Consider the following 26,073-nt stretch of genomic DNA (forward strand, 5'->3'; position numbering starts at 1 on the left):
GGAAGCAAGGTCTGGGTTGTAAGGGGGATGTGGAAGCGAGGTTCGGCTGTAAGGGGGATGTGGAAGCAAGGTCCTGGTGTAAGGGGGATGTGAGAGCAAAGTCCTGGTGTAAGGGGGATGTGGAAGCAAGGTCCGGCTGTAAGGGGGATGTGGAAGCAAGGTCCTGGTGTAAGGGGGATGTGGAAGCAAGGTCCTGGTGTAAGGGGGATGTGGAAGCAAGGTCCGGCTGTAAGGGGGATGTGGAAGCGAGGTTCGGCTGTAAGGGGGATGTGGAAGCAAGGTCCGGCTGTAAGGGGGATGTGGAAGCAAGGTCCTGGTGTAAGGGGGATGTGGAAGCAAGGTCCTGGTGTAAGGGGGATGTGGAAGCAAGGTCCGGCTGTAAGGGGGATGTGGAAGCGAGGTTCGGCTGTAAGGGGGATGTGGAAGCAAGGTCCGGCTGTAAGGGGGATGTGGAAGTAAGGTCCAGCTGTAAGGGGGATGTGGAAGCGAGGTACGGGCTGTAAGTGGGATGTAGGAGTAAGGTCCATACCTTCCCTACCGACAGAACGACGATCTACCTGTGTACCGAACGATCAGCGGGTGTCGGCACCGGTAGACATCGGGTCCATAGGACCCGCTGTGGAGAATCACAGCGGGAGCGAACCGCCGGTGCCGTGTGCTCGGGCCTGAGACCTGGAAATGCAGGATCACTTATATATATTATATATATATATATATATATATATATATATATATGATCCTGCTCAGCGCAGCCACCCTGTAGAAGTAAAACTGCCGTAAAGCGGTCAGCGAGTGGTTAACTAGTAGAAAACATCAGGTCACCATTTCATGTACTGTCTGGCAGTGGCAGGGCTGTGTAATATTCAGGACTGGATGGATAGGAATAAAAATCAGCTCCCATATAAGGTTTTTTTTTTTAGCCGTGGCCTTTAGAAGTTGGCCTGGCGTTCGGCTTTTAATCACCTTGCTGGTTGATTTGACTTGCTGCCTGTGGTTGCTCTTGTAGCCGGACCTGATTAACATGCTTAATATGTTCCAGATAAAAGTGCAGAGGACTGTACGGAGCCATGAGTACAGCACATTACCAGCATCTTTGATCTCGCTCACTCGGGTGGCCTGATCTGTCCCTATCAGAGCGATCGGCATTACCGCTAATACCAGCAACCAGCTCAGCATCTCCACAATCCACTGAAGCCAAATCACTGCAGAAGAAAACTGTTATATTTTCATTACTGGACTCGAAAAACATCCAATTTCATAATATTCAATGTCAGCAAAAGATCTTTTTTTTTTTTTCCTCTCAATCTGAGGAGTGACAATCTCAGCGCGGCGCGGGCCTGTAAGCCTTCATTTATTGTAAAACCCAGCAAAGTGCTGATTGCTACATTGTAGCTCATGTTATTTTCTGCTAGAAGAAACATTTCTGATATCCATTGATAAAGCCCTCATTTGTATGCAGCTGACACCCAAAGATCCAACCACACACAAATTGCTTTTCCACCGCCAGCCGGCCGCCCTCCCAAAATATGGGGATATTTTATGCCTACAACAATGACCCTCTTCATGATTCCAGTCTGGAAAAAGGAAAAGTACACCGTGGCAAGGAAGAGATGAAAAAAAAAAAAAAACATTTTGGGGCTGATTTACTAAGACCGGAGAGTGCAAACTCTGGTGCAGCCGTGCATGGCAGCCAATCAGCTTCCGACTTCAGCTTTGTCCAGTCAAGCTTTGACAATAAAACCTGGAAGCTGATTGGTTTCTATGCAGAGCGGCACCCGATTTTACGCTTTCCAGTTTTAGTAAGACAACCCCCGTTATTTTCAGGAATTGAAACCACTATTAACCACTTAAGATTTTCCTCCCTAAATGACCAGAGCATTTTTTTGCGGTTCGGCACTGCATCGCTTTAACTGACAATTGCGCGCTCGTACGACACTGTACCAAACTAAAATTTATGTCTTTTTTTTCCCCCCACAAATTGAGCTTTCTTTTGGTGGTATTTGATCACCTCTGCGGTTTTTATTTTTTTCACTATAAACAAAAAAAAGAGCGCCAATTTTGATAAAAACACAATATTTTGTACTTTTTCCTATAATAATAATCCACATTTTAAAAAAGCAACTTTTTTCCTCAGTTTAGGCTGATATGTATTCTTCTACATATTTTTGGTAATTAAAATCGCAATAAGCGTATATTGATTGGTTTGCGCAAAAGTCATAGCGTCTGCAAAATAGGGGAAAAATTGATAGCATTTTTATTATTTTATTTTTATTTTTTTACTAGTAATGGCCGCGATCTGCGACTTTGTATCATAAATGCGACATTATGGCGGACACATCGGACACTTTTGACACATTTTTGGGACCGTTGTCATTTATACTGCGATCAGTGCTATAAAAATGCACTCATTACTGTAAAAATGTCACTGACAGGGAAGGGGTTAACACTAGGGGGACGATCAAGGGGTTAACTGTGTTCCCTGCTATGTGTTCTAACTGAAGGGGGAGGGGACTTGCTAGGGGAAGAGATAGATTGGTGTTCATACTTTGCTTCACAGAGATCCCGATTCTCGCTGTGTCACGAGCGATCGCGGGAGAACGGCGGCCGCGACACTGGAATCTACTCCGGGGGCGAGAAACGGGCGCGCCCCTAGTGGCCACAATAAGAAACGATGTAACATGACGGCGATTCGCGCAGTTGTGCCATTTTGACGCAGTAAAACTGCAGAGGCTGGTCAGCAAGTGGTTAAAGTAGAACTATAGGCAAAACTTTTGAGACTTATGCCGCGTACACACGGTCGAACTGTTTGACGTACTTAGTCCGTCATATAATCCGACGGACAATCCGTCGTACTTTCCACTGAACGGACTTGACCACACACGGATACACAAACAGTCCGTCGAAAGCTTGCGCGATGACGTGTACAGCACGTACGACGGGACTAGAAATAGGAAGTCCAAGACACAGCAAAGCACCCTTCCGCCGTGTAAATCCTTTCTGGGCATGCGCCATTCTTAGTCTGTCGGACTAGCCTACTGACGACCGTATTGTCCGCTGAAACCAAAGTACGACGGACAGATTTTTGGAAAAACCGAAAATCTTAGTACTCCGGACTGCACGCTGAAAAAGTCCGCTGAAGCCCACACACGAGCGGACTGTCCGCTGAAATGTGTTTCAACGGACTAAGTACGTCAAACAGTTCGACCGTGTGTACGCGGCATTAGTTTCATAGTTAGTAAGGTTGAATAAAGACACCAGTCCATGCTGAGTGTCTACAATTGCCCCTATCCCTGTACATTGTACATTCACATTGTTCCCTACCCTCAAGGAGCCCACAACCCAAGGTCCCCATTCATATACTGGGGCCAATTTTGGACAGTAGCCAGTTAACCTACCAGCATATCTTGGGAGTGTGGGAGGAAACCGGAGTACCCAGAGGAAACCCATGTAGGCACAGGAAGAACATGCAAACTCCAGGCATGTAGTGTCATGGTTGGGATTCGAACCAGCGACCCTTTTTACTGGTACGTGAGAGTGTTACCCACTGCACCACTGTGCCGCCCTCTAACAGCCAGAGTGCAAGAGGGCCCCCTGACATCCAGTCAGCTCTGAGCACCGAGAGCCCATGGTTTGGCTTCGCAGAGGCAGAGAGCCAAGGTGCCAACTCTGCCCCACTGGCACTATGCACACTTAGCTTGCTTAGTACTTTAGGCTGGGTCAGGAATAGTAACTCACATTACAAGGCCTCAACCGTTCCAGTTTTAGTTCATAGGGAATTCCGTCCAACACCTGAGGCCCATAGGCATTGGGGACCAGATGGTTTGGGTGTGTGCACCCAGGGAACCCACCCAACCACTGCGATATATATTATATATATATATATATATATATACACAGACCCTCCATCCATAAGCCACCATCTCTTCCAAACTCTGATCCTGGAAAGGCGAAACCACCATGTTCCTCATGGTTGCAGGGCAGTTGCAGCACAGCCCCATTCATATGAATGGGCCGAGTTCAGGGGCCATGCTGCCCAACAAACACAACAGGGGGGGGGGGGTTAATTTTTTGCCATGGTCAGAAGGCTCAACCCAACTGACTGCTTTACCGCTCTCTAGCCACCCATGTGAACCAGTCTTATAAAACATTTTAATGGTGTACAGAATGAGAGGCAGCTAAGGTAATAGAAATCACAGCGCAAATACATGGGAAAACCAAGTCCAGAAATATGGCAGAATGTACCAAAAACATGATTGTTACCCTTACATAATTGTTCTGAGTTCTCGGGTATCACAGGATGGGTTCTGCGGGGTTCATGTCCCAGATAACTCCTGCCCTAGCTGCTCCTAAAACACCCAGAAAGGGGGAGGGGGAGGGGGGGCACACTACAGTTTTACATATAAATTTGTATTCGTTTGCATTTTCCAATTTTCACATTTTCGAATATACGAATTTATGAATTTACACATTTTTAAATATTCAAATTAACAAATATTCAGAAAAATTTGTTTAACGGGTTTTCATTAATTGGGATGTTTCCAAATGAATGGATTTGTCCAAATTTGTTAAATTAATTTGGAACAAAACAAATTGCACATGCTTAGTATCTATATATAGATATATTTTCAATATCATTTTAAGGTTTGTACTATCGCCATGCATTTTAAATATATGTAATAAAACGTATGCTTTTATGTACCGTATTTATCGGCATATAACACGCACCCCAAGTTTAGGAGGGAATTTAAAAGAAAAAAACTTTTAGGAGGGAAGTTTAAAGGAAAAAACTTACATTTAAATGCCCATCAATGCAGCCTTATCAGTGTCATTTGCAGCCTTCCATTGCAGCCTTGCAGGCTTGTCTCCTTGCCATTTTAAAAATGGCGCTGCCGAGATACAGAGCGGATGCCCTGTGTATCTCGGTGGTGCTCGTTCTCGCCTGTTCTCTGTGGCTTTTGGGTATTTTCAGCCACATTTGGCCGTTCTCGGCTATTTTCGGGCCTTCTCGCCTATTATCGGCCGTTCTCGCCGGCTTTCCGAAAGCCGCCTGAGAATGGCTGAATGTCGCCGAAAATAGCCGAGAACAACCGAATATAGCAGACAATGGCCAAAAATACCTGAAAGCCGCCGAGAGCGGCAGAGAAGGTTAGGAAGGGCGGGAGATCGGCATATAACACGCACCCCCGATTTCCCCCTGATTTTAGGGGGAAAAAGGTGCGTGTTATACGCCGATAAATACAGTAAGTCTATTAGCTGATCTCTAAGTTGCCTTTAATGTCCCGTTCTGTAACTGGGGCTTACTACTTCTCATTCATTCATTTTGAATAGTCTCAAATCACGCTTCATCACGCCAAAAGTAGTGCGCTACAACTGGATTGCATGGTACATTGATACTATGCGATCCGGTGCAGGCAAACTCACTGCATTTGGCCCTGCGTTTCAAGTTTTATTATCCTAAAGCCGCGTACACACGGGCGGACTGTCTGGCCAACTAAGTCCGTCAGACAATCCGACGGACAGTCCGTCCTACTTTTGAAGGAACGGACTTGACCACACACGATGAACAGACAGTCCGTTGAAAGCGTGCGCGATGACGTGTACAGCACGTACGACGGGACTAGAAATACGACGTCCAATACACTGCAATGCAACCTTCCGCCGTGTAAATCCTTTCTGAGCATGCGCCATACTTAGTCCGTCCAACTTGCCTACTCACGAGCGGACTGTCCGCTGAAACCAAAGTTGGACGGACAATATTACGGAAATTCCGAAATACTTAGTCCGCCAGACTGTCCGCTGAAAAAGTCCGCTGAAGCCCACACACGAGCGGACTGTCCGCTGAAATGTGTTTCAGCGGACTAAGTTGGACAGACAGTCCGCCCGTGTGTACGCGGCCTAATTGTTTCTACCCGCTGTGGTGCAAAAACGCACATGCCGGGTTTCCAACACCATGTTCTAGTGTGCACCTAGCCTTATCTGGATCTCAAATTTTACAGCAACAAAATCCGTTGTCGGAAATTTCAAGCGTGTGTACACAATTCCGATGCACAAAGTTCCACGCATGCTCGGAATCACGCAGAAGAACCGCACTGGCTATTGAACTTCAATTTTCTCAACTCGTTGTACGTCACCGCGTTCTTGACATTCGGAATTTCCGACAACATTGTGTGCCCGTGTGTATGCAAGACAAGTTTGAGCCAACATCCGTCGAAAAAAATCCAATGGATTTTGCTGTCGGAATGTCCGATCGTGTGTACGCGGCATTAGTGTTCTGTCAGCAGTCAGCCTTTTCACCCAACAGCAGACTCCCACAGTAGAGAGAATAAAGTGAAGCCTTAAAGAGGAAGTAAACCCTAATGGGTTTACTTCCTCTTTCATTCCCTGCAAAGGCAAAGCATAATGGACTACTATGCATTGCATAGTAGCCCATTATGTGTCACTTACCTGACACAGGAGCCAGCGAAGTCGCCGCTGTCCCCTGTAGTCCACCGCATCCATCTTGCTGGTTGCGTCTCGCAGCTCCGCCGCTGTCAATCGGCGAAGCCGCGATGACGTCATTCCCGCGCATGCGCACGGGAGGCGACACGCGCGGCAGCTCCATTTTTGGAAATGCCGCGCTCAGTGCGCCTGCGCACCGCTGTCTACGGCGCATGCGCCGTAGACAGCGGTGCCCGTTTTCGGGCAAATATCTCCTAAACCATATAGGTTTAGGAGATATTGCTTGAACCTACAGGTAAGCCTTAATCTAGGCTTACCTGTAGGTCAAAGTGGTTTGTAAGGGTTTACAACCACTTTAATCAGTCAGCATCTTTTTTATATTTTTAACATAATGGCCCCCAGGACCATTTTCATGGTCCTAGGGGGCCACCGAGGGGCCAGCAATCAACAGGCCAGCAACTGGGAATGGGAGCAGTACGTTTTATTATATCCTTACAAAGCTAATTGACTTACCTCTTTTTGCTGTCCCTTTTGGCCGCCTTCTCCAGGATGGCCCTCCTCCTCAAGTAATCGTTCTGGATTTCATTGTACTTAGTGGTGTGCTCTTTGATCAGGTCAGTGGTTTTCTTATGGTGCCTTTTTACGAGATCTTTCATTTCTTTATAATGCTTCTTCTGGAGCTTCACAAATGATTTCTGCTGCTTCAGTTCATCGATACTCTGAGCTTCTACCTCTGTAACAAAAACATTGACAGAGCCAGTTTTGGTAAACACATAGAGAACAGAAAGGAAAGGTCCAATGTTTTAATCATTGAAGATACACTATATTGTCAAAAGTATTGGGACAACTTCCTTTTCACACACATGAACTTTAATGGCATCCCAGTCTTAGTCCGTAGGGTTCAGTATTGAGTTGGCCCACCCTTTGCAGTTATAACAGCTTCAACTCTTCTGGGAAGGCCGTCCGCAAGGTTTAGGAGTGTGTCTATGGGAATGTTTGACCATTCTTCCAGAAGCACATTTGTAAGGTCAGGCAATTATTGGGCGAGAAGGCCTGTCTCGAAGTCTCTACCCAAAGGTGTTCTATCAGGTTTGAGGTCAGGCCAGTCAAGTTCCTCCACCCCAAACTCCCTCATCCATGTATTTATGGACCTTGCTTTGTGCACTGGTGCGCAGTCATGTTGGAACAGGAAGGGGCCATCCCCAAACTGTTCCCACAAAGTCGGGAGCAGGAAATTGTCCAACCCCTGAGGAGCAACCCCCCACCATAATCCCCCCTCCACCAAATGATTTGGACCAGTGCACAAAGAAAGGTCCATAAAGACATGGATGAGTGAGTTTGGGGTGGAGGAACTGGCCTGGCCTTGAGTCCTGACCTCAACCTGATAGAACACATTTGGGATGAACTTAAAGCGGAGACTGCGAGCCAGGCCTTCTTGTCCAACATCAGGGACTAATGCGCTTCTGGAAGAATGGTCAAACATTGTCATAGACACACTCCTAAACCTTGTGAACAGCCTTCCCAGAAGAGTTGAAGCTGTTATAGCTGCAAAGGGTGGGCCAACTCAATGTTGAACCCTACAGACTAAGACTGGGATGCCATTAAAGTTCATGTGCGTGTAAAGGCCGGCGTCCTAATACTTTTGACAATATAGTGTATTTCTGGGCAAAATAGGCACTCAGATCTAACTACCCCTCCAAGTCAGACCCCATAGTTACTATATCACTGCTTTGTCGGCAGTTGTACTGTTGCAGATTTTACCGTAATAACTAGGGGGATAGAGCAAGCTTAAAGACAATCTTTTTGAAGTTTTCATGTATGCAAATGTAATCAACGTAATGTAACTAGCCTCATCAACATTAAAAAAAGACTTGCTTTATATATAGTTTACAATTATATATGTAAATAAGGGCAGCCATATTTTTTTTTGATACTTATGTAAGCTGTACTTTGGGAAAAACAGTGTTCCGATTGTGTTTTTATTGCTTTTCTTTGTGGGTTAGCACAGGCTCCTAATGGTTCACTCAAAACAAGACTGACTCAACCACTCGTCCCCTGGAAGGTTTTACCCCCCCCCCCCATGTGACCAGAAAATTATTTTCTTTTCAGCACTGCGTTAATTTACCTGGCAATTGCTCAGTCGCGAGAGCCTGTACCCAAATTAAATTTATATCTTTTTTTTTTTTTACACAAATAATGCTTTCTTTCGATAGTATTTGATCACCACTGGATTGTTTATTTTTTTATTATATAAATGAAAAAAGAGTGAAAATTTTGAAAAAAACTAAAAGATATTTTCTACTTTCTGTTATAAAACATATCCAATAAAAAAAAAATCCCAATAAGCTTATATTGATTGGTTTGTGCAAAAGTTATAGTGTCTACAAACTATGGTATATATATATATTTGAGCGTTTTTCCGGATGTTTTTGGCGCGTTTGTATGCAGTGTTTTCGGGCTTTGGCATTTTTTTATTAGCCAATAGAGAAAACTATTATCTGTTGCATCGTTTGTTGCTAGGTACTTCAGCTTTTTTAGCTTTTCCATTAGCTTTTATTTCTTCTTTTATTATTATTTATTTACTATAATGTTTTTTCGTTTGGGTAAGGGGTTCAAATTCAGCTTAGGTTAGGGTTAGAAGTTGGGGTTAGGGTTATTTATTATTATTTTATCTATTTCTTATTTTCATTATATATACATATATATATATATATATATATATATATATATATATATATATATATATATTGGCGTTCGTGGAAGGTGTTGTGTCCCATTGTTGGTTCAAGGACCAAATAAAGGCAAGCAAAGGGCCGCATTCGGCTCCCGGGCTGCAGTTTGGAAACCACTGCAATAGAGGGACTGTTCTATGAAGTGGTGACAAAGTGAAGAGTGCCCTTCTGTTACTGGTGAGTAGGGTTGTCCTCATACCACAGAGTACAAGTACCAATCCTTTTTTCAAGTACTCGTTGATACCGATTACCAATAATTTTTTTACTGATCATGCAGCACTGGTGAGCACTGATAGGTGGCACTGACTGATGGGCACTGATAGGTGGCACAGACTGATGGGCACTGATAGGTGGCACAGACTGATGGGCACTGATAGGTGGCACTGACTGATACGCACTGACTGATACGCACTGATAGGTGGCACTGACTGATGGCTGGCACTAATGGCACTGACTGATACCGATGGATGGCACTAACTGATGGCTGGCACTGATGTGTGGCACTGACTGATGGCTGGCACTGATGTGTGGCACTGACTGATGGGCACTGATAGGTGGCACTGACTGATGGCTGGCACTAATGGATGGCACTGACTGATGGCTGGCACTGATAGGTGGCACTGACTGATGGGCACTGATGGGTGGCACTGACTGATGTCTGGAACTGATGGATGGCACTGACTGATGGCTGGCACTGACTGATGGGCACTGACTGATGGCTGGCACTGATGGATGGCACTGGCTGATGGATGCCACTGATAGGTGGAACTGACTGATGGGCACTTATAGGTGGCACTGACTGATGGGCACTTATAGGTGGCACTGACTGATGGCTGGTACTGATGGATGGCACTGACTGATGGATGGCACTGATAGGTGGCACTGACTGATAGTTGCCACTGATGGATGGCACTTACTGATGGCTGGCACTGATAAGTGGCACTGCCTGATGGGGCATCCTATGATTTTTTTTTTAGGGTGTCCAGTTTTGAGCATTATTGGTGGCCCGGTATATGCCCATCTCTGTGATGACACTTTTGAGGTGGTTGCCCGACTATGCCTTTTTTTTTTTCTTGCGCCAGCTATGTTTCAAGCTGGCGAGCACACACCTGCTGCCCTTTTGACGGGGCTGTATATATACACTTGTGATCACAGCTGTAGTTAAGTAGACCTGAGCTTTGTACTTTTTGGCGGGATTGTTGGCACGTGTTCGCTGCGCCCATTGTGGTGTTGCACATATGCGTGCTCCTCTTCTGGTATTTTTGTTGGTGGGCAAAAGGTCACTGCGTCCTATGATGGGCTGGCGTGAATGCGCGTGCGCATTTGACGCCATTTCCGGGCGCAGCGGGTTGGTTGACGCACGTGTGTGCGCCTCTGACGTCACTTCCAGGCGTGATGCGATGACCAAGCCTCATTCTCGAAGCTTGTGCCATCTCATTGCCCCTTTATGTTGGTCATGCTCGTCCAGGATTGGCTTTATTTTGGCCATACTGGTCAATAATATAGTTAGTGATTGGACAATGGACATTATAGACTTGTAAGAGCCATTTTTGCAGGCTTTTTTCCCGTTTTCACTGGCTTTTTTTGACATGGTTTACACCACTACCCCTTTTCTTCTACTTCCTGGATCTCAGAGTATTAGAGGGTGAGTTTTAGGGGTGAGGAGCAATTGGCTCCCTAGGGGGGGTGTGATTAATGTCGATCATGAGTTCTTTTTCCTCCTATCAGGGAATGTCTTATTACCAATAGTTGATTGCGATCAGGGATTGGTGTTGGGTTTTGTATAGTTACTTATATATATAGCAATTATATAAGAGCAATATGGGGGAACAGTTAGATGCCCCAGTAGAAGTCCCCTGGGACGAAACGCGCAGGGCTGGTTTCTATTTCCCTATATTGCTTTTAAACATTGTGATCACTTTTTATTTTGCATTTTGTGTATGCTGGTTTTATGTCAAGAAACAGCATAAGTGCTTTTTTTGAACTACACTATGGGAGGCGGTTGTCCTTTTTTGTTTTATATATGATCCACCCTGAGAGCTTCTTTTACACTTATCGGAGACCCATTGCTTGGCGGCTGCTTCCCAATCTTTGGACTTCATTGAGAGAAGGTCAGGATCCCTGAGGACATCGAGGTACGCCCACTCCTAATCGAAGGACCAACTGTGATCGGCTGGCTTGTCCCTGAGAGATCGAGGATCCATCCATTGTTCCTGTGAGATGGAGGACTCGCCTGTTCATGCTTGGTTGACCTGGTGTTATCCACATGCAGGTCCACAGACTCTGGTAAGAATACCCATTCTTCATTTATCTGCCTGGTTTTATTTCCTTTGGATGCCCATTGGATGTCTCCCCATTCCTCCATAATATGAACTATTACATCTGTGATTGACATATAGGCGTTTGGGACTGAACTATTGGTTCACTTTTCAGATCACATAGTATTTTTATGGACACTTACTATGTTTTATTAATTTGAGTGATAACCCGTTTGTTGATTTAGGGTTTTCTTTTCAACATACAACACTTTTAGCACTCTCTCATACCAATATTGTTTTTCGTTAGCGCTACATTTTTGCCTTTCCTGCCTGAAGGCTGGCACTGATGGCCGACACTGAGAGGCAGCACTTATGCGCACTGATGGGCAGCTGAAATGCAGCTATGATTGGCAATTGCTGGCCTGACATAATAAACGACATAAATGATGAGAAGAAAGGAAGGATTTTGCAATGCTATATGGAATATAGCATTGAAAAATCCTTTGTTATCTCTCATCATTCATGCCATTTATCATATAGTATATGCAGCGACGCCCATCTTGGTACACCCTGCACTCGGCTGCAGTAAGCAGCAGCGGACATCTTGTTACACTCAGCCCGACCTATATGGGCTGGGTGCAACAAGGTGTCCGCTGCTGGCTTACTGCGACCGAGTGTAGGGTGTACCAAGATGGGCGTTGGGATATTCAACCGCTAACGTAGACATGGAACGTCACTTCCCTTACCGAATGTGACGGCTCTGGTCACATTCTAATGGAACATGCGGCTGCGCCCTGCACTCCTGCCCCGGCCAGCTTACCTAGTCCCACTGCTGCCAGCCTGTTGAGGACTCGTTCCCCCACTCCACCCTCTGACTTCCTGCTTTGTGATACCCATAAATATAGTATATATATATATATACTAGTATCCGGAGAACTCTACTGGTAAAAGTCAATGGAGTATCCCACAGCTCCGAGTGCCCTATCCAAGTTTATTCAGCAATGCGTTTCAAGAAAAGCCAACCTCGCAGACTGTTGACCCAGCCAGAAAGAGTGACCATTACTGTGCGCCTGGCTGCCCCTTCACTTATCTGGTAGAGGAACCTGGAGCAAATCAGAGCTACAGATGGGTATAAACCTTACCTATCAATACACTCATTATGAGGTCCTCGGCCGGTGCAGTTTTTGCCGGTACTTTAACAGAACCTGAGAGAGAGAGAGAGAGAGAGATTGAATGCTATGACTTTGTCTTCCAACAGGATCAAGTAATCTAGTGGTCTTGGCATAATATTCTAAAGTGTTTGATGTATCAGTCATATTTATTGTCAGAGGCTGAACTCCGATCATCTTTAAATTCCTGAATTATTGATTGTCTAGGCGGAATGTAATGTAGAAAAATACTTTCCTTATTCCTCGTTCCTGCAGACTTCCCATCCCCAATGTCATCATGTAGCGTGAAGGCCCAGTTTACACCATTGGTCCTGCACTGTAAGCCCCCCCCCCACATATCTGGGCGAGGAAAATTGTCGGCTGTGCCCCACACAATAAAAATGAGAGCTGCCGCCAGGTCCTCTTGTAGGACAAACCTGCTAGGAGTTCCAACAAGGACAGAGCTCGTCCCAGGTAAAAAACTTCCAGTAGGGAAAGGAAGTCCTTAAAGTCCTACATCACAGCAAAACCCTGTGAGGAGTTGTAGGACAGCCTCAGCCCGGGCTCCAACCAGGCCACGCCACACCCCCCAATGCATTTCACTCCATCTCCGGAGCTCAATTATGACCACTTTTGGTTGGTCCTCACCACTGCAAGACTGGGCATATCCCTCAAGAGATGCAGTTTTGGAGATGCTCTGATCCAATCATCCAGCCATTACAATTTGGCCCTTGTCAAAAGTCACTTGAATCCTTACGCTTGCTTATTTTTTCTGCTTTTAACACATCAACTTCAGGGGCAACATGTTCATACATTTTCACAGGGTTTTGCTGTGATGTGCGACTTTTACAAAATTGACGGCTGCCACAAGAATAAGGTGAGTTTTCCTCTGCATTACACCTCCTCCATTATACCTCCCCCATTACACCTCCCCCATTACACCTCCCCCATTACACCTCCCCCATTACACCTCCCCCATTAACCCCCGTTACACCTCCCCCATTAACCCCCGTTACACCTCCCCCATTACACCCCCCATTAATCCCCCCATTACACCTCCGTCATTATGACCCCCCATTACACCTCCCCAATTACACCAACCCATTACACCTCCCCCATTACACCAACCCATTACACCTCCCCATTCCCCCCATTACACCTCCCCCATTAAACCTCCCCCATTACACCTCCCCCATTACACCCCCCATTAAACCTCCCCCATTACACCCCCCATTAAACCTCCCCCATTACACCTCCCCCATTACACCCATTACACCCCCCATTACATCTCCTCCATTACACCCCCCCATTACACCTCCCACATTACACCTCTCCCATTACACATCCCTCATTAACCCCCCTGTTACACCTCCCCCATTACACCCCCCATTAATCTCCCCATTACACCTCGGTCATTACGACCCCCCATTACACCCCAGTTACACCTCCCCCATTACACCAACCCATTACACCTCCCCATTCCCCCCCCCCATTACACCTCCCCCATTGCACCTCCCCTATTACACCTCCCCATTACATTCCCCCATTACACCTCCCCCTAATTCCGGAATATACAGGGGTGGCCAATTATTATTAAAGTGGAACTTCACTCTCTTGGTCAACATGAAAGTTTTTTAATCCTTATACTGCTAGCATTAGGCCCCTTTCACACTGACGTCCCCGTTCAGGCCCGCCTGTCAGTTTTTCAGGCGGACCTGAACGGGTGCTCCATAGAGCTCTATGGAGCGTCGGATGTCAGCGGTGACATGTCCGCTGACATCCGACCCGCTCCGATCCGAAAAAGTGTAACGGAGGAAAAAGCTATTTTTCCATCCGTCTGCGGATCGGATCGGGTGACGACGGGCCATAGGGGAGAGCGGCGCTATGACAGGTCCGTCCCTGCGCAGTGTGCAGAGACGGAACTGTCATCTCCCTGCTCAGCGGGGATCGGCGGAGTGATCCCCGCTGAGCAAACGGATATCCACGGGGCGGATCAGAACTGATCCGCCCCGTGTGAAAGGACCCTTAGTCAATAGATAGGAAGGTATATTCTATTTACTTGTTTTGATATATTTTTTTTATATATATATATATATTTTTTTGTTACAATGTTTTACATTTTTTCAATGTTTTCCTGTTTTTTGGCCTAGGCCTTTACAAGAGGAGGGGCTTTCGCAGCTAACCACACACCTTCGATCTGCATGCCTGAATGAAGGGCAGATGTATTCCAGGAAAAAATGCTACATGAATAATCTTCAATTTCTCAAGATGGCCACGGCTAGAAAGACTAGGAGTGGACATGTGCACTGCCGAAAAATTTGTTCTTGTTTGTTTCATTTGTTTTTTGCTTCTTTTTTTTTTTTCGTTTTTCTGGTCATTTGTTGTGATCGAAAATTGTAAATTAAAAAATTAAAAATTTTTTACATTCGAAAGTTTGAAAAATAAAAAATTCGTAAATTTGAAAATTCATATATGCAATAATTCGGAAACGCGAAGATCCATAAATGCAAAAATACAGAAATGCGAAAATACGGAAATTCATAAATTCAATAATTCGGAAATTCATAAATTCGGAAATTCGAAAATTCGGAAATGCAAAAAATCCGGAAATTCGAAAGTTTGGAAATGCAAAAATCTGTAAATGTGAAAATCCGTAAATTTGAAAATTCGTAAATTTGAAAATCAGAAAGAAAATCTGGAAATTCGAAATAATAGCTAACTGATAATAACTATTAAATTATAGGTATTGGAATTTCCTTTCAAATTTCTCCGTTAGTGAAGGTAACGAATACAAATTTATCTAAAGTTACAAATTATCTGAAACAAACAAATGCTAAACAAATGGAACAGAACAAATAAACAATATATTGTTTAATATGCGATTGCGGAGCACTTATTTGGTGTTAAATTAGGAACAGGGGCTCCCAATGGAAGATTTAACCTCTTTTTGGATTTTGCATCACATTCTGTCCTGGTGATCATTTTAGAAGGGGCAAATCTCCCCAAAAGGCACATGGGCCGTAGTAAGTCCACCTATTTCTCTCAATGTAGCTTTCATTTAGAGAAATAAAACGACTTACCTGGCGGAGGCTGATTGTGAACATTTTGAGATGATGACTTAGGCGTTAAAGTAGAAGCGTGATTCAAGCCGTTTTCTGCTGGCGCCGGCCTTGGCTCGCTGTTGGCTTCCTGTGGAACATCGCCAGCTTCAACCTAAAAAAAAAACCCAGACAGTAATGTTTAAGTAATTGGTCAATCAAGAGCAATTATTTTTTCAAACATGAAAACAATGCTGATAAACAATGGGGCCACCACTCTTTGTACCAGCGGGGATGAGGGGGTCCCTGGCCTTCTGGGGGAGGGCAGCTGAAATAGAGAAACCTGCAGGTGTTACCATAAGGGCAGTCGTCAGTCCAATTTTCACCCATCACGGCAGGCTTTGCCCAGAGGGCCTTCAGGGACTCAATCTTCCATCTGGGGTTGACTGCCCTGGACCTGTATAGCACCCTACCGGAAAAAAACACCAGGCAACTCTGTAACAACCAGATAACATCAAACTCAATAAATGCGGGGTCCAGTACCGACCGGCAACATTACAGGCTGTCCTTGCATTGTATTGTTTTTGTCTGGTGTAGGGTCTGGGTACCATTCCCATGGGCGATGATAGCTATGGGTAATGAATCTGGGTACAGCCAGCCTCCTGATCCTGATGAAACTGTTGAGAATCTGGCAGAGAGCTTCACAGCAGTGACCATCACCTTCAGACACTGTTGAAAAAACCCTGCCTACTGGGGAGGGGGTTATGCCTAGGAGCAGAGGCAGCCCGCCTCCCCTTTCCATTGCCACCTCCCCTATCCATGTGTCCGGCCCCTTTCAGGACACCTGCGCATGGATTCTAATCTGGAGGGGCTGTTTTTTTTGAAGCACCATTAGAGCCAGAGGCTCTAATAGGCTTCAATGTAGGGGGGGGGGGGGCTGGGGTCGCAGAGAGTGCTCTCCAAGTCCGCCCAGGTGTGTTACAACAGCGGACCAATATTTGCTGTTGTAACACTGATCCCCGCCAATTAGAAAGCAGGTTTTGACACCGGTCACCCGATTGGCTGAAAGGACAGGCGATCCTATTGGACGTCTAGGAGGAGGGGGGAGGAGCTACACAGTAGAAGCCACTGTGATGCAGAGAGGACACAGGAGCCACTGCCCATCGCTCATAGGAGCCCACAACCCACAGCCCGAAGAAGCCCTCAAACCGCCCATAGGAGCCCACAACCCACTGCCCATAGGAGCCTGCAAACCCACCGCCCACAGAAGCCTGCAACCCACCTATAGGAGCCCGCAAACCGCCCATAGGAGCCCACAACCTGGCCACTGCCCACAGGAGCCCACAACCTGGCCACTGCCTGCCGCCCGTAGGAGCCTGCAAACTGCCTATAGGAGCCCGTAACCCACTGCCCGTAAGAGCCCGCAACCCACCTATAGGAGCCTGCAACCCAGCTGCCTGTAGGAGCCCACAACCTGGCCACTGCCCGCTGCCCATAGCAGCCGCCCCTCCCCCCTTAAAAAAAACAACAGCCACCACTACCTAGGGGAGACTTCCTGACTTGTTTTGCCAGTGTCCAATCACTTGTAGGTTGCAGCATAACCCTATTGTAAGGATTTAAGAAGAAGCTCTAGGGTTGATTTACTAAAGGCAAATCCACTTTGCACTACAAGTGCACTTGGAAGTTCAGTCGTTGTAGATCCGAGGGGGACATGCAAGGAAAATAAAAAACAGCATTTTTGCTTGTACATGATTGGATGATAAAATCAGCAGAGCTTCCACTCATTTCAGAGCTTCCTCTCAGATCTACAGTCACTGCACTTCCAAGTGCAGTGGTATTGCAAAGTGGATTTGCCTTTAGTAAATCAACCCCTCTGTGTCCCTTGATACAAGCCTCATGCACACTGTGCTCTTCTGTACGCCAATTTATTCTGGCCATTATAATGAATGAACGTTCCAGCGTTTAGGCGTTTAAGACATTTAAGGTTTTTTTATTTGTTTTTTTAGTGCGTTCATATTTCTGCCCCTAAACGCCCTCGCCACTAAGTGACTGTAAATGCCTATGTGTGCATGGACACATAGGGGTTGATACTGTAAAGGCAAACAGACTGTGCACTTTGCAAAGAGCAGTTGCTCCAGAGCTTAGCAAATGAGCAGAAGCTCTGCTGACTTCCATCATCCAATCACGTGCAAGCAAAACATTTTTTTTTTTTTTAATTTTCCATGCACATGACTGGGTATTCTTTGCAAAGTGAAGCTTTACCTTATTTACTAAGCTCTGGAGCAATGGCAATTTGCAAAGTTCACAGTATATTTGCCTTTAGTAAATCAACCCCATAAGCTAACATAGAGGGGCATTTAGGGGCAGAAATAAAACATCAAACGCCTGTGCAGGAGGCCGAAGACATAGGAGCTTTTCATGCTTCCACAGTTATTTCATGCGATATCATAATGATGGATTCCATAAACATGACAAGGATCCAGGTCAAGTGTGCAGAAGGGAAATTTGCTGTTCAGGCCTCTCATTCACTCCTAAGCCAAACCTGAAATTGTTCCATCTGGCGTTGTAATAAATCGTAAGCTGGATTCTCAGGGAAACGCACTTACAGTGTTTTTTTTTTTTTTTATGTATGTAATCAGGGCACTGATCATCAGTGCCCTGATTACAATTAAGTGCCACCAATGCCAGTAATGAGTGCCCACCACTGCCAGCAATCAATGCCAACCAGTGCCCACAAGTGCCAGCCATCAGTGCCCACAATTGCCAGCAATCAGTGGCCATTAGTGATGCCAGTCAGTGCTGGCTATCACTGCTCCCCATCAATGCCCATCAATGCCACCCATCAATGCTCATCGGTGCCCATCAGTGTCGCCCTTCAGTGCTGCCTATCTGTGCCCAACAGTGCTGCCTATCTGTGCCCACCACCCCAGAAGATGCCTGTTAAGGTGAAACGCGTTGGGCTGTCACGCTGATCCCATTGTTACTGTGCGATTTGAATCAGTTGTTTTTTACTCTGGCCCATACACACGATCAGACTTTTTGACAACAAACCTGCAAATTAGCTGTTTTGGAGCAACATCCGACTGTGTGTACGCTCCATCGGACAAACTTTTTCTGTTTTCATCTGACTTTTGTTGGCTGTGCGAACGGACAAACTTTCTGGCAACAAAAGTCCGATGGAGCAAAGTCCGATCGTGTGTACAGAAAACCATCGGACTTTTGTACAAAGTACAAACACGCATGCTCAGAACCAACTGCAAAAGATCAGACGACAATACAGAAGTTGACAGAAGATGGCGGTAAAGAGCCGAAAAACCACGTGAAAGTTGGCTGAAAAAGTCCTGCCGTGTGTATGCAATACAAGTTCACGGCTGACGCCCTTTGTACAAAAATCCACAGGAAAGTTTGGACAAAGCCCGATCGTGTGAATGAGGCTTAATGTTTACATAATAAATATTCCTTACGGAATTACGCTATGTGCCCCGTTCTCCCTTTTTTTTTATCCTCTTGGTTGGGCCAATCTGCCCGTGTACTATTAACCTGCTGTATCCATCATTTTGGAACGTTCGTCTGGAGGTCGTGCCCATACAGTGAGCCTGAACCTTCTGGTCATCTTTTAAAGCTTGTTTGACCCATAGGGTGTATACCCACACGAGTCCAATCTTTTCCGGTAAGCGACTGGTGCTTCTGGTGGTGGATCCTCTATGACACTTTTATCACTTTTGGATGTTCACTCAACATTTCTGTGACTGTTGTTTGGATTATACACCTTGGAACACACCAGGACCGGCTTGTGGTCCTCTATATTTATATCTTGGACACAATTTTTCTACTCAATATATGTCACTATGTATTTTTATATTGGTTATTAATTTTTCACGCCAATTGTATTTTTGATATTGAATATTTTGTTAGCGCTGCACATTTTCTATATTTATCCCTGGCCAGTAGCGCAGGACTTGAAATGTTGAGCCCTGCAGTATACATACATACATAGATATATACATAGATACATGCATACATAGATACATACATACACCAATGAATACACACAGCAGTCAAACAAGATTTTACACTCACACCTAACTGCATGATTTTCCATTTTTGCAAAGCACAATATTTTAGGGCATTATCGGGCAGCTAAGAACTGCTCTTGTTTGCTCATAGAATCCAATATTGCAATGGGAGAATGGAAGGAACCCAATTATCTGCATTGAACGAGTAAACAACCTTTCCACTGAGCAGTTTACTAAATCCGATCCCTTATATTTACCAATGGGAAAAACAGACACAAGCTCTGGCGCCATCTAGTGAGTACCAAGCACATCAGTTAAAGGATAAGCTCACCTTTTAGGCCTGATTCACACCTATGGCATTTTTAGCACTTTTTGCATTTTGCAGATTTGCACCACAGTCCATTTACCATGATTTCCTATGGAACATGTTCTGTAGTGCAAATCTGCAAAATGCAAAAAGCACCAAAACTGCATTGGTGTGAATCCAGACTTAGAGCATGTTATGTTATACCTGTATTTAGGAAGTAGCTTTCAACATGTTCTAGCATTTTTTATTTTTTTTGCCTTTGAACCTGCAAAGCATTGTAACTGTGATAAGTGGATCCTGGCTTTTTATTTAAGCACTTCAATAGCGGGTACTTAGACGCCTTCCTGCCCAAACCGATTTTCAGCTTTCAGTGCTGTCGCACTTTGAATGACAATTGCGCGGTCATGCTACACTGTACTCAAGCGAAATTTTTATAAGTTTGTTCCCACAAATAGAGCTTTCTATTGGTGGTATTTGATCACCTCAGGGAATTTTATTTTCTGCTAAACAAATTTAAAATATTTTTTTTTATTTGTTTCCGTTACAAAACTTTGTAAATAAGTACGTTTTCTCCTTCACTGTTGGGCACTGATGGGACTGCACTGATGGGCACTAAGGCGGCACGGATGGGTCCCGATGAGGAGGCACCAATGAGGTGATACTGATGGGCACTAATATGCGGCACTGATAGGTGGCACCAATATGCAGCACTGATGGGTACACATAGGTGGCACTGAAAGGCGGCACTGATAGGCAGCACTGATGGGCACTGATAGGCGGCACGGATGGGCACTGATAGGCGGCACGGATGGGCACTGATAGGCGGCACAGATGCCAATCAGCGCCAAACAATAATGCCTGTCAATCAGTGATGCTCATTGTGGGCACTGATTGGCATCCCTGGTGGCCATGGGTGGCATACCTGGTGGTGTCTAGCGGTGGGCATCCCTGGTGGTCCTAGTGTTGTCCCTGGTGGCCCAGTGTGGGAATCCTGGGGGGGGGCTGCACTGATAATCAGTACAAACCCCCCCCCCCCCATCAGAAGAGCAGCTGATCGGCTCTCCTCTAATGGCATCTGACAGACGCGAGTGAGGAAAAGCCGATCAATGACTCTTCCTGTTTACATTATGATCATCTGTGATTGGACACGGCTGATCATGTGGTAAAGAGAGTCTGTCAGAGTCTCTTTACCTAGATCGGAGTTGCGGTGTGTCAGACTGACACACTGCAACAACGATCACCGCGATGCACGCCCCCGGGGGCGTACAGCGGCTTGAAAGCCTGGCGACGTCATATGACGTCCTGTCAGGATATCGCAAAAAATTTGCCAACGTCATATTGCTATATGGCGGGTGGCAAGTAGTTAAAAAAAAAAAAATTTGCCTTCCAAGCTTCACCCAGGATGGCCCTCCTACCCACGATCCCCAGATTCTTTCAATCTGCTTATAGGCTTCATTCACACTTGTGTGACCTGTTATGCAACTTTTGACATCAGAGTTGCATTACAAGCCGTTCCCCATGTTTTCCCATGATAACCATTCATATATGTGTGACTCAAAGTTGCAGCAACTTCAAAGTAGTTCATGCACTACTTTGGTCCGACTTTCATGCAACTTGGTGGGCATAGACTTCAATGTTAACCCTCAGAAGTTGAATGAAAGCCGTACCAGAAAGTTATACAATACAACTTGTGTACAACAGCTGTTCATTATCAGCGTTCAAAGCCAAAGTCGTACCCAAGTTGCACCCATCCAAAGTTGCGTCAAAGTTTCACTCCAAAGTCGGTGCAATGGAGTCATATAAGTGTGAATGGAGCCCAAGGACGGCCATACACGGGTCTAAATTCTAAAGAATTTTCTTTCGAAAATCTTATCTAAGAATTTTCGGGGGGAATTTCACACCATAATGCTCCGTACACACGATCGGAATTCTCGTCGGAAAAAGCTATGATGGTTTTTCCGCCGGTATTCCGCTTAAACTTGGCTTGCATACACACGGTCACACAAAAGTTTGCTAAACTTTCGACCGTCAAGAACACGGTGACGTACAATACTACGATGAGCCGAGAAAATGCAATTCAATGCTTTTGAGCATGCGTTGAATTGTTTCCGACCATGCGTAGGAATTTTGCGCGTCGGAATTGCTACAGATGATGGAGATTTCTGATCAAAACTTTTTCCGTTGGAAAAATTGAGAACATGCCCTCAATCTTTTGAATCAATCTCAATCTTCTCAATCATCGCGACCGCCGGGCACTCGCATCGGCTCTGGGGGCGAGCAGCGGGCGATTGCGCGCCCCTAGTGGCCACAGGGCGAAGCAACTCTGGGCCATTCTGCGGCTGGTCGGTAAGTTGTTAAAGTCTCTGTGACTTCAAGTCGCACAGATATGAACAGTACTCATTGGAAATCATGCAGTATGACCTGTCATGCAACTTTGCAGTCCCAAGTCGCAGTAAAAGTTGCACAAGTGGAAACGGAGTCTAAAAGTGATGTCCTCAGACACTTCATTGCAGCAGCAAGGGCAGTCATTCCTTGCCATTGGAACTTGACAGCTATACCCTCCCCTGGGGAATGGGCAATCGAATTACACTCCATAAGGGACCTGAAACACTTGTTGGCACAGGAAACAGGAAGGGAGGACCAATTACCCCACACCTGGACTGTGTGGCCCATGGTCCGCTACTCCTCTGAATTTTCAGGTCTGGGCCAAAGAAGACCTGATCCCAAATCCCCCTCGGCCATAATGGAGTGTCGCTGGCCTTATCTGTGCTTCTATCCTGCTTTCTACTTAGCTTACACCCAAAGCAACCCCAATTTCCTTACATAATTGCTCTTTTCCTGCTGACACTTACTTTTCTCCACGATGATACATAAGGGATAGTTAAAATGCAGATGTGTTTCTCTATACACTAATTGAATTCCATGTTGCATGACAGTCGCTCTTTCCCCAAAGTACTAGGTTACTGGTACATTTGCTACAAGGATGGGCTTTTGGGGGTGTATATCTAATGTTACTTTATACTGAACAATGTTTTTCAGACTGTTGATTATTATTATAATTATTATTATTATACAGGATTTATATAGCGCCAACAGTTTGTGCAGCGCTTTACAAAATGGGGGTCAACAGTACAATTACAATACAATTCAATACTGGAGGGATCAGAGGGGCCCTGCTCGTTACAGCTTACAATCTAGAAGGGAGGGTCAAGAGGAACAAATGGTAATAGCTGTGAGGGATCATCAGATGGACGGTTGTTAGTTGTGGGTAGGGTAGGCTTCTCTGAAGAGAAGGGTTTTCAGGGATCGTCTAAAAGTTAATAGAGTAGGAGATAGATGGACAGAAGAAGGAGTACCACAGGCTTGGAGAGGCTCGGGAGAAGTCCTGGAGACGAGTATGGGAGGAGGTGATGAGAGAGCTAGAGAGCAGGAGGAGGTGATGAGAGAGCTAGAGAGCAGGAGGTCTTGAAAAGAACGAAGAGAACGAGTAGGCTGGTATTTTGAGACTAGGTCAGTGATGTAGCTGGGGGCCAAGTTTGGATGGCTTTGTAGGTAGTTAGTATTTTGACTTTAATTTGTTGGGTGAGTGGCAGTCAGTGGAGGGATTGACAGAGAGGAGTAGCAGAGACAGAGCGGTTGGTAAGGATGAGTCTGCTAGCAGCATTCATGATGGACTGAAGGAGTGATAGAGTATGTAGAGGTAAGCCAATGAGAAGGGAATTAAGAGCTTTGTTGTGTTATTAGTTAGAAAGGGGCGTATTTCGGAGATGTTGCGGAGGCTGAGGCGGCAAGATTTGGACAGTGATTGGATGTGGGGCTTAAAGGAGAGTTCAGAGTCTTGGACTACACCTAGGACCTTGGCATGTGGGGATGGGCTGATAGTTGTGCAATCGATTTTGACAAAGAGATCAGGGGAAGAGGCACGTGGGGAAGGAAAAATGATACATTCGGTTTTGGATAGATTAGGTTTGATGAAGTGGTGTGACATCCAGACTGAAATATTTGATAGTAAATTAGTGATACTCGAGGAGACTGAAGGAGTGAGTTGAGGGGTAGAGAAATAGATTTGGGTGTCGTCAGCATAGAGATGGTATTGGAAGCCATGGGAGGCTATCAGCTGACCCAGGGAGAGGGTGTAGATTGAAAATAGGAGAGGTCCAAGATCAGAACCTTGGGGGACCCCAACAGAGGGAGGAAGAGGAGAGGAGGAAGTAGAATTGTAACGCTAGAGGTGCGGTTGGATAAGTAGTATTTCTAACGTTACTTTATACTGAACAATGTTTTTCAGACTGCTGATAGCATTCTTATACTGGAGATTTTATGTTCTTTGTACCTCTAAGCCCTTGTACACACGGTCGGACATTCTGACAACCAAATACGTTGGATTTTGTCTGACGGATTTTGTCCGAAACTGTTGCATACACACAGTCGGACAAAGTTGTCAGAAAATCCAATCGTACTTAACGTGATGACGTTATTTCGTTACGATGAGACTACGTTCACGCTAGTAGCCAATAGCTTTTGTGTAGGAACTTGATCTGAGCATGCGTGGCACTTTGTCCGATCGGAATTCTCTACACATGATCGGACAAAGTCCGATCGGATCATGTTGTCGGAAAATTTTATAGCCCAGCTGGAAAACTTGGTCCGTCGGACACTACGACAGAAACAGTCCGATGGAGCCCACACACTGTCGGATTATCCGGCAACACGATCCGATCGGACATTGTCCATCGGAATGTCCGACCGTGTGTACAAGGGCTAATACTTGTTCTTTGCAATCCAAATTCAATAAAAAAAAAAAGACTAAACTTAAAAAAGATAGCCTTTAGAAGTGGTTGTAAACTTGGATAGTTTTTATGACGGAATTCCACTCAAGCTTGGCTTGCATACACACAGTCAAACACAGTCTCTGAAATTTCTACGGTCAAGAACGCGGTGACGTACAACACGACGACGAGCCAAGAAAATTAAGTTCAATGCTTCCGGGCATGCGTCAAATTGTTTACAAGCATGCGTAGGAATTTTGCGTGTTGGAATTTGTACAGACAATCGGAATTTCTGAACAGAACTTTTTCCGACCGAAAAAATTGAGAACATGCTCTGAATCTTTTGCTGGCCAAAATTCCGCCAGCAAAAGTCTTATGGAGCGTACACACAATCACATTTTCCGACCAAAAGCTCTCATTGGACTTTTGCTGGCGGAATTTCCGATCATGTGTATGGGGCATTACATACAGTGCCTTGAAAAAGTATTAATAACCCTTGAAGTTTTTTTGTCATGTTACAACCAAAAAGGTAAATGTATTTTATTGGGATTTTATGTGATAAACCAACACAAAGTGGCACATAATTGTGAAGTGGAAGGAAAATGATAAATGGTTTTCAATTTTCTTTACAAATAATTTTGTGAAAAATATGGCGTGCATTTGTATTCAGCCCCCTTTACTCTGATACCCCTAACTAAAATCTAGTGGAACCAATTGCCTTCAGAAGTCACCTAATTAGCACATAGAGTCCAGCTGTGTGAAATGTAATCTCAGTATAAATACAGCTGTTCTGTGAAGCCCTCAGAGGCTTGTTAGAGAACCTTAGTGAACAAACAGCATCATGAAGGCCAGACAGGTCAGGGATAAAGTGGAGAAATTTAAAGCAGGGTTAGCTTATAAAAAAAATATCCCAAGCTTTAAACATCTCACGGAGCTCTGTTCAATCCATCATCTGAAAATGGAAAGAGTATGGCACAACTGCAAACCTACCAAGACATGGCCGTCCACCTAAACTGACCGGCCGGGCAAGGAGAGCATTAATCAGAGAAGCAGCCAAGAGGCCCATGGTAACTCTGGAGGAGCTGCAGAGATCCACAGCTCAGGTGGGAGAATCTGTCCACAGGACAACTATTAGTCGTCTCTCCACAAATCTGCCCTTTATGGAAGAGTGACAAGAAGAAAGACATTGGTGAAAGAAAGTCATGAGACGTCCCGCTTGCAGTTTGCAATAAGCCAGAAAACATGTGGACGAAGGGGCTCTGGTCAGATGAGACCAAAATTTAATTTTTTGACCTAAAAGCAAAACGCTATGTGTGGGGAAAACTAACACTGCACATCCCCCTGAACACACCATCCCCACCGTGAAA

General features: G+C 45.3%; 1 protein-coding gene across 1 annotated transcript in view; it reads right to left on the reverse strand.

Moving 5' to 3' along the window:
- Positions 1-26,073, reverse strand: part of PLCB1 (phospholipase C beta 1) — a 957,098-nt gene that overhangs the window by 123,192 nt on the left and 807,833 nt on the right. Inside the window, exons 24-26 of the mRNA XM_077485489.1 lie at positions 15,657-15,789; positions 12,571-12,633; positions 6,952-7,171 (exon numbers count right to left, since the gene is read on the reverse strand). Of these exons, the coding sequence (XP_077341615.1) occupies positions 6,952-7,171; positions 12,571-12,633; positions 15,657-15,789 (416 nt within the window). The remainder of the gene's footprint in view (positions 1-6,951; positions 7,172-12,570; positions 12,634-15,656; positions 15,790-26,073) is intronic.

The sequence above is a fragment of the Lithobates pipiens genome, unplaced genomic scaffold (assembly GCF_037356315.1).
Source record: "Lithobates pipiens isolate NorthernLeopardFrog02 unplaced genomic scaffold, aLitPip1_a1.2 Scaffold_18, whole genome shotgun sequence".
NCBI lineage: Eukaryota > Metazoa > Chordata > Amphibia > Anura > Ranidae > Lithobates > Lithobates pipiens.